The sequence below is a fragment of the Channa argus genome, chromosome 10 (assembly GCF_033026475.1).
Source record: "Channa argus isolate prfri chromosome 10, Channa argus male v1.0, whole genome shotgun sequence".
In the NCBI taxonomy this organism is placed as follows: domain Eukaryota; kingdom Metazoa; phylum Chordata; class Actinopteri; order Anabantiformes; family Channidae; genus Channa; species Channa argus.
The window spans coordinates 18,477,927-18,493,653 of NC_090206.1; the positions used below are offsets into that span (position 1 = coordinate 18,477,927).

The 15,727-nt window shown below is 39.0% G+C and overlaps 1 protein-coding gene across 8 annotated transcripts in view; it reads right to left on the minus strand.

Moving 5' to 3' along the window:
- diaph2 (diaphanous-related formin 2) overlaps positions 1–15,727 on the minus strand; it is a 352,014-nt gene that overhangs the window by 35,202 nt on the left and 301,085 nt on the right. For 6 of the 8 annotated variants that reach the window (XM_067517868.1, XM_067517862.1, XM_067517865.1 and 3 more), the window contains 2 exons: positions 11,693–11,785; positions 10,384–10,449 (listed from right to left, as the gene is read on the minus strand). In XM_067517868.1, the coding sequence (XP_067373969.1) occupies positions 10,384–10,449; positions 11,693–11,785 (159 nt within the window). The remainder of the gene's footprint in view (positions 1–10,383; positions 10,450–11,692; positions 11,786–15,727) is intronic. The other 2 variants (XM_067517863.1, XM_067517867.1) reach the window with 2 other exon arrangements.

The window sequence follows — 15,727 nt, forward strand, 5'->3', positions numbered from 1 at the left end:
TTCATTTTCTCCTGTTAACCGTCTTTTAGACCATGTCCCAGCCAAATTGCTTAAAGATGTTTTACCTTTGATAGACACGTTCATATTAGATTTGATCAATCTATCTCTAGAAACTGGCTATGTAATAAAGGCCTATAAAGAATCTGTCATCAAACCTCTACTTAAAAAATCTTGATCCAGGTGATTTAGCCAATTATAGACAGATATCCAATCTGGGTTTATTTCTAAAATCCTTGAAAAAGTAGTTGCAAAGCAATTATGCGACCAATCAGTATTTAGAGTACATCACAGTACGGAAACTACACTAGTGAAAGTCACCAACCTCAGTCACCCCCCCCTTCTCTCTATACATTTACTTGTCTCTAGTGTATGATATTAACTTGTTGTCTTTCTCTCCAGTAGTTGTGCTTCTCCCTTCCTCTGTCCCTTTCTGCAGGCGTCCCCGGCTTTGGAGCTGTGTGTTTTTCAGTGCACAGCTACTGCCCAATGTTTTGTTGTTGCTCTTTTCTCTTCCCTCTCCACTTTGCACTCACCCCATCCCATCAAGGCAGATGGTCGCCCACCCTGAGCCTGGTTCTGCTGGAGGTTTCTTCCATTAAAGGGAGTTTTTCCTCTCCACTGTTGCCCAGGGCTTGCTCAAGGGGGATTTGGTGGGCTGCCTTTACACACTTGTATTTTCTGGACCTTATTATGTAAAATGGCTTGAGATGACTATGTGTAAATTATCTATATAAATCAAGTTGAATTGAATTGAACCTTTGAAAGAAGATCCCAAGCTCAGTTTAGTTCTGCTTAACCCATCTTTGTTAGTCATTATCGGCAGCTAAATCTCCATACAGATTATGCCTGGCTGACCTCAGATTTACTCTATTTAGCCTTACATTTAATTAAACTTATAGATTAATGCAAATGATTCCCCTAACTTTCATGATTAGGATTACATAGACAGGAAACCTGAGATAAGGATGTTAAAACAATGACCCTTCAGCAGTTTTCAACTTGGGATTCTTTGTACCGTTGCAAGTTTGAACCAAAGGTCCTCTGGCAGACCTCTGGCCGGAGATATAGGCTTCCAAAACTAATAGTCTCAAATTTTACACTTGTGGGTAATTAAGAAGCGCAGTTCCCAGAGTAGCTTACAACAGCAAATATGTCATTGTGAGAGTAAACAACAATTACACCCATTACACTCTAATTGCATCATCTTATGTGAAAATCACAAGCCATCTTATTAAAAGCTACAAACAAGAAATATATAATGCCTTAACAAAACAAAACATGCATTTAAAACCAAGGGTATTTGTTGGTCAACTGCAATGGCAACATGCGCTTAATGTGGCTGAGAGTGCTGCCAAAGCTTGGGAACACTCATACAGACAAGGGACTAATATAACCCCGCTCAGATCCTTTCATCAGACCAAATTGAACTCAAAAGAACGAATGAAGAAAGACAAAGAGATAAAAGGGAAGTAAAAAATAGAGGACTGGCTAATCCATTGGGATTAGTGCTAAGTAACTAAATGGGCCATATCACTTTTCCATTACCAGAGAGTAACTGCTGAAGCCTAAATAAAAATGGTGAGCTTTGTCCTCCTTCCATCTTTTGTCCATTCATGTGGAAATGTTGCACACATTTATAGCATTCTGTTTTTACTCTACCATATGAGCAAATTGAGATGTGCCATCACATCCTTGAGGACCATCAATAAATAAACTTGACGCAAATACACAGATAAATAAATAAATATGAAAAGTCTCGCAAATGGGCATCAGTCAGCATTAGTGATGGAACCATGTCAAGCACAATTATGCTTGATTGAAGGAGGAGTGCCTGAGTGTAGGGAGCATTCTTGCTGACTGCACACTCAGTTTGTGTGTAGGTGTATGTGTGTGAGTGTAGCAGGGCATCGCTGCATTCAACCCTTTAACTTCATTTAACCTGCTCTATCTCTGTTGCCCTATTTTATTCTTTATCTCGGTCACATCTGTCCATCACTACACAATACACCTCGCTGAATTCGATGCCTCTCTCTGCTGGGATGCCTTTCTCTCCCTCGTGTATGCACAACTTCTCATTTCAGCCATTGATAATCTAAACTAGCTTCAAAGCTTAAACCAGCTTCTGTTGCTTTTTAAACGGACATGTCCTATGTCTTTTTGTCTCAAAAATAACTATTATATTAATCACGTTGCCCGTTAAAGTTAAACGACTAATCAGCTGACAGCATTTATGCATCTCTTAACAAGTTGAATTCACTTTTTGTCACAAATGCAATAGTGACCAATTGCATTTATGCTGCACAATATGCAGCTATATTTTGAAACCTGTGGCTTTTGTTCCAAGTGAGACAGTTTATTGCATAAATTCATATTAATGATTTACATAGAATATTAAGAAAACACCTTTGCTGTGAAAGTTTACACATCCTACTAAGGGTGTGGGAGGCTTATTGTTGTTTTCAAAATTGTAAAACATTATTTTTATTAGTGTTAATTGGTGTGCAGACCGTTACTATTAACGTTTTCTAATACAGTTTCAGAAATAATTAACTCTTTATGTAGATTATAATCAATCACTAATCAATCAATTAGCCAAATGAGGAAAAAAAATAAAAGTCAGCTGGACTTTAAGGCAACAAAAAATTGCAAACCACTACAGCGTATAAAACTTCAGAAGACATTTTATTTTCAATCAAATCAGATGTCTTCCCTAACAAATATGTAGTTGCTTGTTTGTTTACCACTACAATTATTCTTTTCTCAGTCTTTGAGAACTAACAATTAGATGCAGACATTGAGCAGTGTTTTATTTCACAGCAGCAATGTAAAGTGTTGACATTAGTGTTAACACTTACCTAAAAATCTCAGACCCAATTTCCAACTACTGTAATTATACAATCTAATATGCATACTTGTTATTATTTACAAAATCTAAAAAGTGAAAATATCAAGTGGAGCTGCAGTTTTCCTTTTACTTCAGAAAACAAAGGCATTAGTTCTTGAAATTCTGAATTTACCTTGTAAGGTAAATTCAGAATTTCATTCACATTTACCTTGTAAAGTAAATTCAGAATTTCAACAACTATGCAAATATTTGAATAAATATAAAAATAAAATAAAATATAAAATAAAATAAATATTTTGAAACTTAACATGTGATGTTGCAGGATCTAGCTACTTCAAGCTGAGGCCATTGTTCCCAGCTTCACCTTAACTGAAACTGCCATATTAAATAATAATTAATAAATGTAACATTGGCTTTTGTTTGATATACTCTCTCTTTACAGTATCTGTATTTATGGGAATTACCATTAACACACTCATTCACATTCACATATCATTGCCTAGTCCGCCATTCCCCTCTTACAGACATCAGACCCACTTAATGGAAAAGGAAAATATAAATTCTTCCTCATTGTGGCTAACATTGTAGATGGAGGCCGAAACTTCAAGTACAAACATCAGCCTGTACATTATATCTTATACTTTATAATAGCCATATCATGTTAAGGGGTTAAAATAAGTGCAAGTATGATATTAGAAGAAGCAGCATTACGTTGTGGCATCGCTTCCAATTGGCAGTGGAACACATAACTATACAGAATGGCATCCTATTGCACTGCACATTATTTGTTCTCTAGCTGATCATCAGTTGGTCCCGCTGTATGCCTAATGAGCAATAAATAAGGTTTAATTCAATGATCGCAAGTTGCCCATCCTTCAACACTAAGCATGATGGCTTGGACGAGATTCCATTGGAATTATATGAGGGCAATTTTTCAGCTAGTGGGATGGTCCGACTGCCTCCCCTATATTTGGCTTTCGAAGCATTCCTTTGGCTTTACACTCTGCAAGTTTATAGGCCTATTAGGAATTCATCAAACAATGAATGATATCAATCTTATTGTGTGAATGTGCCCTGAGTAAAAAATAAGATAAAACCTTCTATTATGGGGCCTCCAAAGCATATTTGCCCTCCAAAATAGATCCACTATTGACAATTTACACTTAGGATGACCTTTCATAACTGCCCACATACTTGAAAGCCAATATTGTTTGGAGAGTGAGCAAGGAAAATAAAACAGCCCACTGCAAACACTCTAGGATATTATTGAATATGATAAGTTACTGCACATTTTTGGTCTGCAGTTGTTCGCTGATGGTCCACTAGGTGGGAGGGCAGAAAACCTTTTACATCAGTGAAGCCCTCTAACAATAAAACAATATTGGACAAAGGTGTTGGGAGCTCTAAGTCTACTATAGCACTAGGTCATTGACTTTATGTAAAAAAAAAAAAAAGAAAAGAAAAACGAAAGGAAAAAAAACGTTACCATAGGGAGCTAGGCTCCACATTATAAATCTTTCCAAGCAGGGACTTGTAAAAGGGCATAATGGCATCAAAAGGGCATGCAGACTGCCCTCAGTTGACATCCCATCCTCAGACAGATCACTTCTGTATAATTTAAACAGCAAAGGGTTTAGGGGGTACTTAATAGCAGGGGCATGGACGAGAGACCCCTGGTGGTCACTCAGCAAGACTGCCTTTTATTAGGATTTGATTTATCCTCTTAAAATGGCTCTGTGTCACACTTCACTTACTTTATGTCCTCTCTTGGCAGAGTCATGCAACGAATCAGTTATTCGCCAAGGGTACTCAAATGGTATATAAAATCTTCATCTACAGTTCTATGATGGGCTTTCTGCTGCAGGAGAGAAACGATCAGGTCCAAAGAAAGGTCCGGTGGGTCAATGGGAAGGACAATGGCTTTGTCTATGCCCTAGGACGTCAAATCTTAAATTGAGTGGGTGTCTGTGCCTCACTTCTTTCACATCTGCGTTTCCCTTTGGCTGTTGATAAACATCCTTATCTATGAGAAGCAGGTGATAGATTTCAAGCAGCACGTCTCTACAGAGCTCTGCTCTCATCTGCACTATTGATATCTCACATCTACTAAGCCATCTGAGCTATAGCAAGAGCCACCAACACCCTCTAGGTCTCTTCGCTCCAAATCATGTTAGCTCCACTTCCTGGAGTACTGCCTCTAGGGCCGTCCCAATGAATAACACCTATCAACACCCTGAAGCAGAAGCCAAGAGCTTGTGGAGGAAAAGGGCTATAGCCCTCAACTCAGAGACACCCTACAGCAACAGTCCCTATCTGAAATGTGATACAATCTTGCTTGTGCGTCTGTGTGTGAAACAGTACAAGAAAACAACTGCTTGAGATGTTGACAGACAATAGGAGATAAAGTGATGGGCACAACACATGTGTGAGCAAATTAATTGCTAAGGGAATTACGATCACTATCACTTCCTATGATGCAATTTAAGAACCAAACAGGTGATAAAAGGAAAGATGAGAAAATAGCTGTCATGTCATGCTAAGACTATTGTATTGCCGTCTATATCAGGGTGATGTGAATAACACACACAAGTAGTAAGTATTAAAATAGAGTTTATGTCACAAATGAGGCTAGTGTATACCCAGGACCAAGGGACATTTGGGTACCTCCCATCACCTTAAATTGTTGCCTCATTCCCCTCAAAGATGCAAGAAAAGAAGGATTGATTAAACTTTTTTTTAGAGAGTCCTTTCTTTTCTCGGAAACGACATTATTTTCTGTTGATGACAGCACAGTTAGATCAGCTGTTATTCAGCAAGTCCTTTTTTTGCCTTGGATTTTGCATTTGCAAAGATGCCCTGCTCCCCCTTTGTACATGCCAAGTATTTGTGCCTTCAGTGGCAGCTATCACAAACAATATACCTATAGGAACAACTGTAATATTTGTAATAAAAGTTAATTATTTTTATTTTACTTTTAATTACTTTTCCCTTAAGAAATTCAACAGAAATCTTTACATTAATTGAAAACCTGTATTCTGTTTCACCTTTCACTTGACTTGACTCAGCCAAAACCTCCTAACTTAAAGATAGTTCCCTTCACTCTTTTCATTTGCCTCTTTGCAGATTTATCCCTTTTCATCCTTTAAAATTTCATGAGAGAAAATATGTAATTTAATCTTCATTAAACATACAGAGAGCCCCACTCTCTGGCTTGAGCAGCTGCATTAACTGCTAGGCTCTGAAAGATTAGACCAGACTCCTGACAAGTATATACCACCACATCTCTATATTTTTAATGTGCAAAAGATGGCCCCTCTCATTGTTCAGTGACAAATAAGTTCTTAAGAGTTGTTGTATATAGAACAGAGGATGGGATTTTTGATGGACTGACCGTGGAAGATGAAGCAACAGAATAGGGCAGAGAGAGGAAAGGAGTAATGCCCTGGTATGGGCTTGTAATGACATTGAAAAGGGAGTAAATAAATAAGATGGGCTTGGTTCTCTTTGAAATCTGATTGATGTGTCTTTTGGGATGCCCCCCAGTATGAAAGACCTACTGAGTCTGTGGCTTTCATCCCTGACCAAAAATCAATGAGCCAGGATGTATGAGAGGCTCCTGCTCTCTACCCACCAATCTCCTGCCCAGATACCCAGGTAACTGTCTGACCATAAAGGGAATAGGGCATAGAAAATGAGTCTGCTTCTTTTATCCTTATTTAAGTATAATTAATTTTAAAGTGCAGTCTGTGGGGGGGATGTATATTGTTAAACCACTGGATACCACAAAATACTTTACATATTGTTTTCCCAAAATAAGACTGAACCCTCAATAGAAATGGGTTTTTCTGGCCTTGATCAATCCATCCAGTTTCTGGGTGCTGAATTAGGTCTGGCTGTTGTAATTGCATAACACATGAGAATAGCCTCCTGGGTTAGGTTTTCCATCATACACAAAGTGGAGGCAAGGAAATAGGAAATGCTTCTGGAATTGGGCGTAATTGTGACTGGCGGCGCCTAGAATTGTGTTCAGCCCGACACTTAAGGTAGTCTGCTGTAGTATAGTTATCCTGAAGGACGACAAAGAACGGCATGCTGGGTTTAAATGAACTCTTTTCTTGTGACGATTCTTTAGCGACTCAGAGACTCTTTGGTACAAGCTGCTCATTTGAGAATGAAACGAGGTTAATCAAGCTTTAAAGCATGGGATTATAACAGACATGACAAGCAGATATGAATAGATTTGGCACACTGTCTAATATAACTGCTTTGAAAACCCTTTCTTTAAGAAAACACAGACACTTATATGTGGTTGCCCCATGAGTTAGAGAAAAAGTACATATACAACAAAGACACATGAACAATAATGCTGCTGCACTGACCCAAAAATGACAATTGTCATGATAGGTCTGATAGAAACGCATGAAAACGCCAAAAGTTCCCACCATGCATGTAAAAGTAACATCCCAAAAAGCTTTCGGTGACTGAGATGCCATTCCCACTGTCACTAGGGAACTTGACTGTTTCTCTTAAAAAGAAAACTTTAAATAAAAAATTCCCTCATACTGTGCTTAAAGATTCCTGTTTGCCCCCTTTCGCGAGATGAGACAAATTCCCCCTATGCTCTATAGCATCTGAACTCATTTTCAGATTCCATTTAGAAAAAAATCCATGGAGCCAGCATGTCAAAAGGATTTCCCTCTCTCATCACCTCAGGGTAGACAATCCATGCAGCTGTTTATCAAACCACAGAACCAAGTTCCATATCAATAAACAGGGAAACGTCCGTACATAATATATTCTGGTCTCATAGTAGTGGTGTGCACTGGCAAAGGAGGGGAAACAAAAACCACATGCATGGGAGAAAGACAGCCATTATAAGGACCCCTAGCAAACATGGTAGTCTCACAAGAATCGGAAAATAGGACATCAAGAATATTAGATTAAATATCGAACATATTCATAAACAACAATAGACAGCATTTCAGTTACAGTAACACTTTAGTAGTGTACGGTTTGCAAACCATTTTTACCCATTTTTAAGTATAACAGCCCAAGTTGTGCTAATGACAACACGTAAGGTGAGACAGCTTACACAGTTACATCCTACAAGCAGGATATAGTGTATCCCTCCCGTGTGATTCTCTTTCCTGTTGTGTGCGTCAAGATTACATCTGATTATGATCAGAATGTCTCCTGATTATGTTCCTGGACAACCTCAAATGACTTGTTCAACACAAAAGAGCTGTGATTGTACTCTTTTTTCCCCAGACACCAAGAACCCAACAAAGGAATGATGTTATTAGTATCCAAGATATAGATATATATTGTTCCCTGTTTTCAGATAATTAACAAAGCTGAGGGTTGAAACTTACATTCCATTAAGAAAATAAATTTCAGAAGATGGGGGCAAACTAGGAAAACAACCATCAGTCCACCTAATTGTTTCCCCCACTGCAGAAATGTGGTGTTCTAGGCGGTGCCACCTCTAGGACCTGTAGACAAAGTTAGAAGGCCTAAACTGTACATACAAATTGCTTTCTGTAAGAGCCTTTCTTTCTTCTTTATAGGAGTTCATGAATATCTCAAAACGTATATTGGGATTGTAACTCTAATATTAACTGTACAAAGTGCTTGTTTGTATGTACATCAAGATACTTTTGAAATGAGCCTTACCTTTTTGAAACTTTACATTCAAAATATTAGTATCACACAAAACATACTCTTGACACAGGCACTCATCTATGAAGGCAAACTCAAAAGCATGAGGGGACATGCAATCACTACATGTTGAACTCATAATTATAAGAGAGACATTTTTGCAACATAGACAGAATCAAGTGGTCGAGAATGACAGGCAACTCATTGTCAGGAAAAGCAATGTCATAAAGAGACATATTTGGGGTGCTGCAAAACAAATATGCAAACCAAAATGTAAATCCAGAAATATTGTGACTGGCGAAAGTGTAAAGGTCAGACCACTCCAGCAGAACACTTGCTTTACTTTGCTACGAGACAGGAAGTGACATCATGCTGTGACACAGCGTAATAGAATTAGCAGGACAACTAGATAATAACTGTAGCTGCTCTACAAGACAGAAATTGTGCTGAGTTGATCAAAAACTATTTCTTTCAGTAAAATTAGCACTATGTTGTGTTACAGTGTTAAACATTAAGGATCAAGCGCGGTACAAGGGCAAATTCAATACTTTATCATTTTACTGCATTGGATTTTAAAGGTATTCAGTGTAAAATTTAAATTATGTTCTTCAGTAGTGCAGGCATTACTTTGTATTACAGTTTTACCAGTGTTTATTTGAAAATAATCTTACGTTAAAAATAAAAATTCATTACTGATAATGACAATGGTGCAACGTTTATATATATATAAATAAATATATAAATATATATAATGGTATGTGGTATAGGGCGACTTCACTAATTTTCAATATACATTAATGCATTTAAACTTCCCTCTGACTTCCCTGTATTAAAAAAATTTCTTTGCTTCTAGCTGGAAACTCTTCCAAAAGACATCACCCGGAGGAGTTTTTCACAATTAGGAGTTCAGATGATCTCATCAGCGGTAGCTCTGGAAAAGGAAGTTGACTGTGATTCCTATTCCATAGTAAGAGCAAGGAGACGACATAATCTCAACTGAAGGTTCCTTCAGGTGATGTCATCGGGAGGCATTTTTGAGCTAGAAGTAAAGAGATATTTTGATATACTGTAGAGAAATCTACAGTATGCTACCATAGGTAATAGGCATACTACCAGAGGAACTAAGGCCGTGTTTATAATGCACCTCCGTTGATGTATTTTATTTTCCTTTTAAATGAAATGCTGCAAATATCTGAGAAAAAAACCTGTGACCTAACACAGCACATGATGGGGAAAATACTAACTACAAGCTGTACTAATAGGAATACTCTACTGGTCTTTGCTTTGCTAATGTACGTCACTAATTTGGTAAATGGTAATTGAATCACTGACCCTGTGGTCCGTGGATGACTGCCTTTCCAACTGAGCTACAGCCCCCCAAATTGTGAATTTGATGTGCTGCTGCAAATTTTAAGAGAAGCAAACATCAATCTGACCTTTTTGATATGATTTAAGTTTTATTTTGAAATGTTTCTAGTAACAGTACTGTAGACATTGTGATTCCCTATGAACCATTACTGGAAGTCCTATTATAAATCTGTCAAAATTAGCATTGATTCATATTGAAACTGTAGATGTTTGCTTCAGTTAGGAGTTGTGCATGTTAATAAAAAGCAGGTTTTGCCTTAGGCTTCTATATCCACCTACAATTTTCATGTTTGTATTTTATGTGCAGTTAATCATACATAATAAATTCTTAACATCTAATTTTTGGATATATCAAATGCATAAACTCAGCACAGGACACTGCATGTTGTAGATCAGCACAGCTTAAGGTTTTTGACAGAAGGGACATGAGTTATGCAGCCAGAAGAAGTGCAGTGGGAGGCAGAGTGGTGCTGGGTCTTGGTTTAGTACTTTAGGTAGTTAAATACACACACCTAGAGTTCTGTTACCATAGTTAGCACCCGGCCACCGAGAAGATGGGCTGGAAGGGCTTTGATCACCTGCAACAATGTTGGCGATAAAGAAAAGGAAGAGAAGACAAGGGTGGAGAAGAAGAGAAAAAGGCATCAGAGGTGACACATATTCAGATATTTGTAAGAAGTGAACCACTCACTGAGTTTGGCAAGAGCTCCTCTGCACACACCCAAAATATGCAGCAGGTCGGAAGAAAAAGGGTGTAGATGAAGAATGGAGCTGGGTATGTTTATTAGAGCGCTGCATTTGGGTGCAGAAGTGTGATAAAATACAGTATGGGTCCCACTAAAAGTATAGGAACCCCAAAGCTAAATAAATTGCTGTAGACATTTTAAGGTCAAAAAATAGATATGTTACAAATGTTCTTGTATGGCCGACAGTTGTCTCCTGTCACCCAGGTATGTCATGCGAGACCAAAAGTATAGAATTTTTTTATTTAAAAAAGGAAACGTTTTATGACAATTAAATTGACTATCCACGTATTCATGCATAGTATGAAGGCAACTGCCTTTGATTAATATAGAACATTTAAAGGTAATCAGATTGAATAACTTGCACTATATTGTATTTCCCTAAATCCTTGTAGTAGGTCTGTTTCTTAAGACTATGAATTTGTCACAGACATGCAATTTTGCCACGTAACAATAGCCATATATTTGACAAGACTTTTCAGTGTGTAGCCTGTCTGTGGTGGTATTGTGTAATTCGGCCACTGGTATGATGTCCCCACCCGCTCTTTTTTCCTACCATGACTGCTTGTGTGGAGGTGGAAGCACCTGTGGCTCTTCTGCAGAACTCTGACTTGCATTTTAATTGACCCTGGCACCCCTACTAGGTGGTACTCCCCTGGGCACAGGCCATTCATCATGGCAGAATGGAATATGTTAATACCAGGATTACACAGAGTCATTCTGAGTCCAACTGCAGCCAGCATGGCTACATTATAATAAGTGCCTTCTGAATGGTAAGGGGACAATAAATTGCTAATCTGTTGCACTAGGCCACACATGCTTGTTTACAGTATGCGTCTTGCAATACATGAACATGGCATGTGTATATTATCATTTACACTGCCTAAGGACAAGTCAAAAGTACACGAGTACAGGGATATGCACAAAACAAACAACCGAGCATATTTTGAATGAGCGACATGAGAACGTTTCATTACATCTAAATTATGAACAATTAAGGAAATAAGTCAATTTTACTATGCAAACAAGTAAAACAAAATGTACAATTTGGACTAAAAAATGTTTTCAACTGCCTTACCGTTGCGTGGTGTCCGTTTTCGCCGATCACGGAAGGCTGCTCCAGACTGTAGCGCTTCCATTAGACTATCCATCACACCAGTTTCGTCTCCCTCTGTAAGAGAACAGATAATAGAGGCCAAGATGTTTACTGGACAATACACACATTAACAGAACAGGATGGAGTACAAAATAACATCTACTGCTTCAAGGTCTAATTCTGGGTATTCTATTATGAAAGCGGTAGATGCTCTCAAACTCCCGGTGCATAAAAGATTACCTTACATCATAGAAAGACAGTGCTGGGGTTCTAAATGAGATATAAACAAGCCTTTTGTAGAGTGCATGAATGACAGAGGCCTGTCACTCACTCCTGCCGCTTTTTCAGGAAACAGCTGGATAGAAGGAAGAATACACTTGGAGCTTAGCAACTAATACAGGCAGAGGAGCCGCAGGATGAAAGCATCCACTGATGGCCATTGACAGATATTCTTTCTGGGGCTAACGCAGGGGAGCTAAGTGCTCTTTACAAAGATTTAGTGTGGAGCCGCTCGATACCCTGGCGCTCTATCATTGTTCAGTCAATGACACCGGGACCGGCCTTCGAAAAACATTCCCCCTGCCCACTGTTCCAGCTGTCGTGTGGGTCCATGAAACTAGAGATTTGGAGGTAGTTGGCATGGCTGCAGAGACAGGTAGCAGACACTTAAAGTGCTAGGAGGCCAACAGAATGACAAGTTGTGCTCACACTGTGCATATACAGCATACTGCTCAATGAAAATTGGGTTCAAAAATAAGCTTGGTTGCTATATCTGGGTCATCTATCTTTATGCCCCTACTAATGAGTCAGAGGGGCACCCTTTTTATCATTCTGGTCCAGAAGAGACATTATTTTAAACTAGGATCATTAGGGTGACTTATTGTGGAGCTGGAGACTTGGCCATCAATTCTTTTGCATACATGAGTGAACTAGCTCTTTCCCAATGTTTACCATTATGGTCCAGGCATCTTGTTTCTCCACTGTGCTTACAGCTATAGCTGAAGAGTAACATTCGAAAATAAGTGGAGACAACTGCTACTTTCAGCACACAGCACTTTCCCAGCACTGAAGTGATCAATCTTTTGTAACTCGCATGTGCTCAAAGAGACACGACAGTCAGGCAAATTGAATTTATGAACAAAACAGGTTGGCACTGAATGCGACATGATTAATTTAAGGAAATGGCACATATTTTGCCATTACCATAGAAAGTCAGGACTGCATTTTTTTTCCTTCTCCAGCAACAAATCACCCAACCTACAATCATTCATGCAACTAAAAGAAGACGGTATAACTAAGAATAGAAACATGTCTTATGCAAATTTTTAAAAAGCAACTCTTCACTCGTACTCACACTAATTTTGCTCTCTATCTCATTCCTCCTCTTTCTTCCTCAAGTCCTTCCCAAGGGCTACTTTGAAATCAAAATATCTGTTCCGGCTGTGTGCTATGCTTAAAAGCAATCCCGATTAAATCAAGCTTAATTAGACCAGCTTTATCAGAACAAAACCAAAGCCAAGCCAACTAGTGCTTATCTCAAATTGCAGCACTACACCTCAGATAGCAAGCTCAGTGGTTAAAAGGCGGAGTATGGGTTTCGTCTGATGTGGACCTAAAGAACAATATGGTGAACAACCTACAGCTACTATAACTGTATCAACTCCCAAGATCTTTTGCTACTCTGTCTTCTTATGTAGGCTAGCAAGGACACAATGTGAGTCTGACAGAAGGTAGAAAGTGTTAAGTGGCAGGTAAACATTTATCTACAACCACCTTGGCACAAGAAACTTTTTGACAGCTCCTTCTTCACTTCCCTTCTTCATGGAGACCTAGACATCACATGGGGCACCTGACACTTTGATCAATTTGTCCTACTTCTAGCTTAACTGTAGCACAATTCATCATTTGTAATGGCCAGGACTTGGGAGCCCCAGTATACTGGGGTTCAGGGGGAGGACTGCAGACACAAAGAACCAAAATGACTAAAATCGGAAACATACTCCCCAGTCACTTCACAGCACTCAATTAACTGTGTCCTATTGGGCAACAGCTTAAAGTCAAGCAGAACTTACTCTCAGCAAGGAATTGTAGAAACTGAGCCGTCAAACTACAAACCTAGTAACATATATAAGCATTTATTGGTATATATTCAACACATCTATAAACACAAGGCATGCGTTCGGTAAAAAACGACACTCAATTTTATTTGACTACACTTATTCCCGTAATCCTCAGAGCAAACTTTCCCTATTACTTACTTGAACATTACCCACTGTAGCAGATCTTTCTGCCTCATTCCTGCCATTCACTCTTCTCTTATTTTGAGCTGCTAAACCTAGGGCAAATATTCATCTACTTCTCATTAGCAGCAGTGGCAGATTGCATGCTGGGGAATTACAGAAAAGCTAACCTTTTATGCCCAAAGATCTTTCTCAAGAGGAAAGATCCTCTCTGCTCACAGGAAATTGCTTTCTAAATGGGTTAAGATGGGCTAAGACCCAAGACATTGACAAACCCTTGCAGTGATGAAACACCTTGGTGGGCACCTCAACAGACAGCCTTGGGGTCTGTTAATGATCTTATTAAAGCTTATGGAAGTGTGGAACACAGCTTTTGCACTTTTAGGTACTTTCTTAAACAGTAAAACCTTTAAGAGCAGAAATAAAGCTCTGTAAGAGTCTACCACCCAAAGAGAAATGCTGTTCGCCTTTCCATATCTTTCCCTTTGATCCCTGCCTACCTCCTGTGCCCCATTCTCCCCCTCCTTTACCTGAATATCAGGTGATACCTCGACCCAGAGGCTGTGCCAAATGTAACACTGAGCCCTGGGGACTGTCTCAGTCTGCAATATATTTTCAAGCAGCTCTATTACATTTTCTAATTAGGAAAGATAGCAAGAGCAATGTGCTCTCAGCAGGATTGACATAAAAACTTCACACATTAGATTAGTTTTCCTCTAAGAAAAAAAGTACCTACAGTAAAGGTGAAAGAAAGTGACTGCAAAAGTACCGTTCAACAATCCCAGGAGCCGGACAGCAAGTCAAGTGTCAACAGTTGCAAGGAAGGAAAATAGAAAGAATAAACACAGATACTGTCACTATTGGGGAAGGAGGATATTAGAGATCGAATGAGGGAGAAGGCAGACAAAAAAGAGAGAGAGAGAGAGAGAGAGCGAGAGAGAGAGAGCACAGGAGGCAGCAGGGGGAAACAGCGAGGATGGTTACTGTAGGTGTGGGTAGTGTGTGTGGTGGAGCGAGACAGGACAAGGTCGTAAAACACCTTCCTGAATACTTGACAGCGTGAGCCCCGTGACATTTAATTAACATGTGCACACAGACACTCACCTACACATTTACTGATGCAAATGCATGTTTATTACCATCAATAAACTAAATGTAAATGTATGTTTCAAATTTCTCGGGTGACAAGTGAGTTTGACACAGGTAGCTGGAGGCATTATAGATAGATGGACAGACACACAGACCGACAGACAATCAGGGAGGGAGATACAAAGCATACTCCAGCTATCGTCAGCAGGATGACCTATGCTCAGAGCAAGAGCAGTTAGAGGAGACACAGAAATCTAGCCAGGTCTTTCAGAAAACCAATCCGTCATTAACAGCTCCCTACAAACTCTTAATTTTTAGTCAAGCACCAATTACGAATCAAATAAATGAGTTGACATTATACAAAACTTGACATCTCATTTGTTTATTTCTGCTAATTAAAATCAGCCATCTACAACATATAAAATATGTGTATAAATGCAAAGTTAAAGAACAGCTGCCACCTCCAAAACGTGACAAAGCTTTTCACTCAATCATCCAAACCGAAAAACCATGTGCTCATTTTGAATGAAATGCCGGGCTCTCTTTTTAAACACCATAGGAATGGCATTCCTATAATTATGCAGCAGTGTCAACAAAGCCTGTTCATAAATTCAATTTGCTATCTGTCATCTCCTCTATGTTGTGCTGGGAAGAAAAAACACAGTGAATCGATTGAGAGCTCACTTTC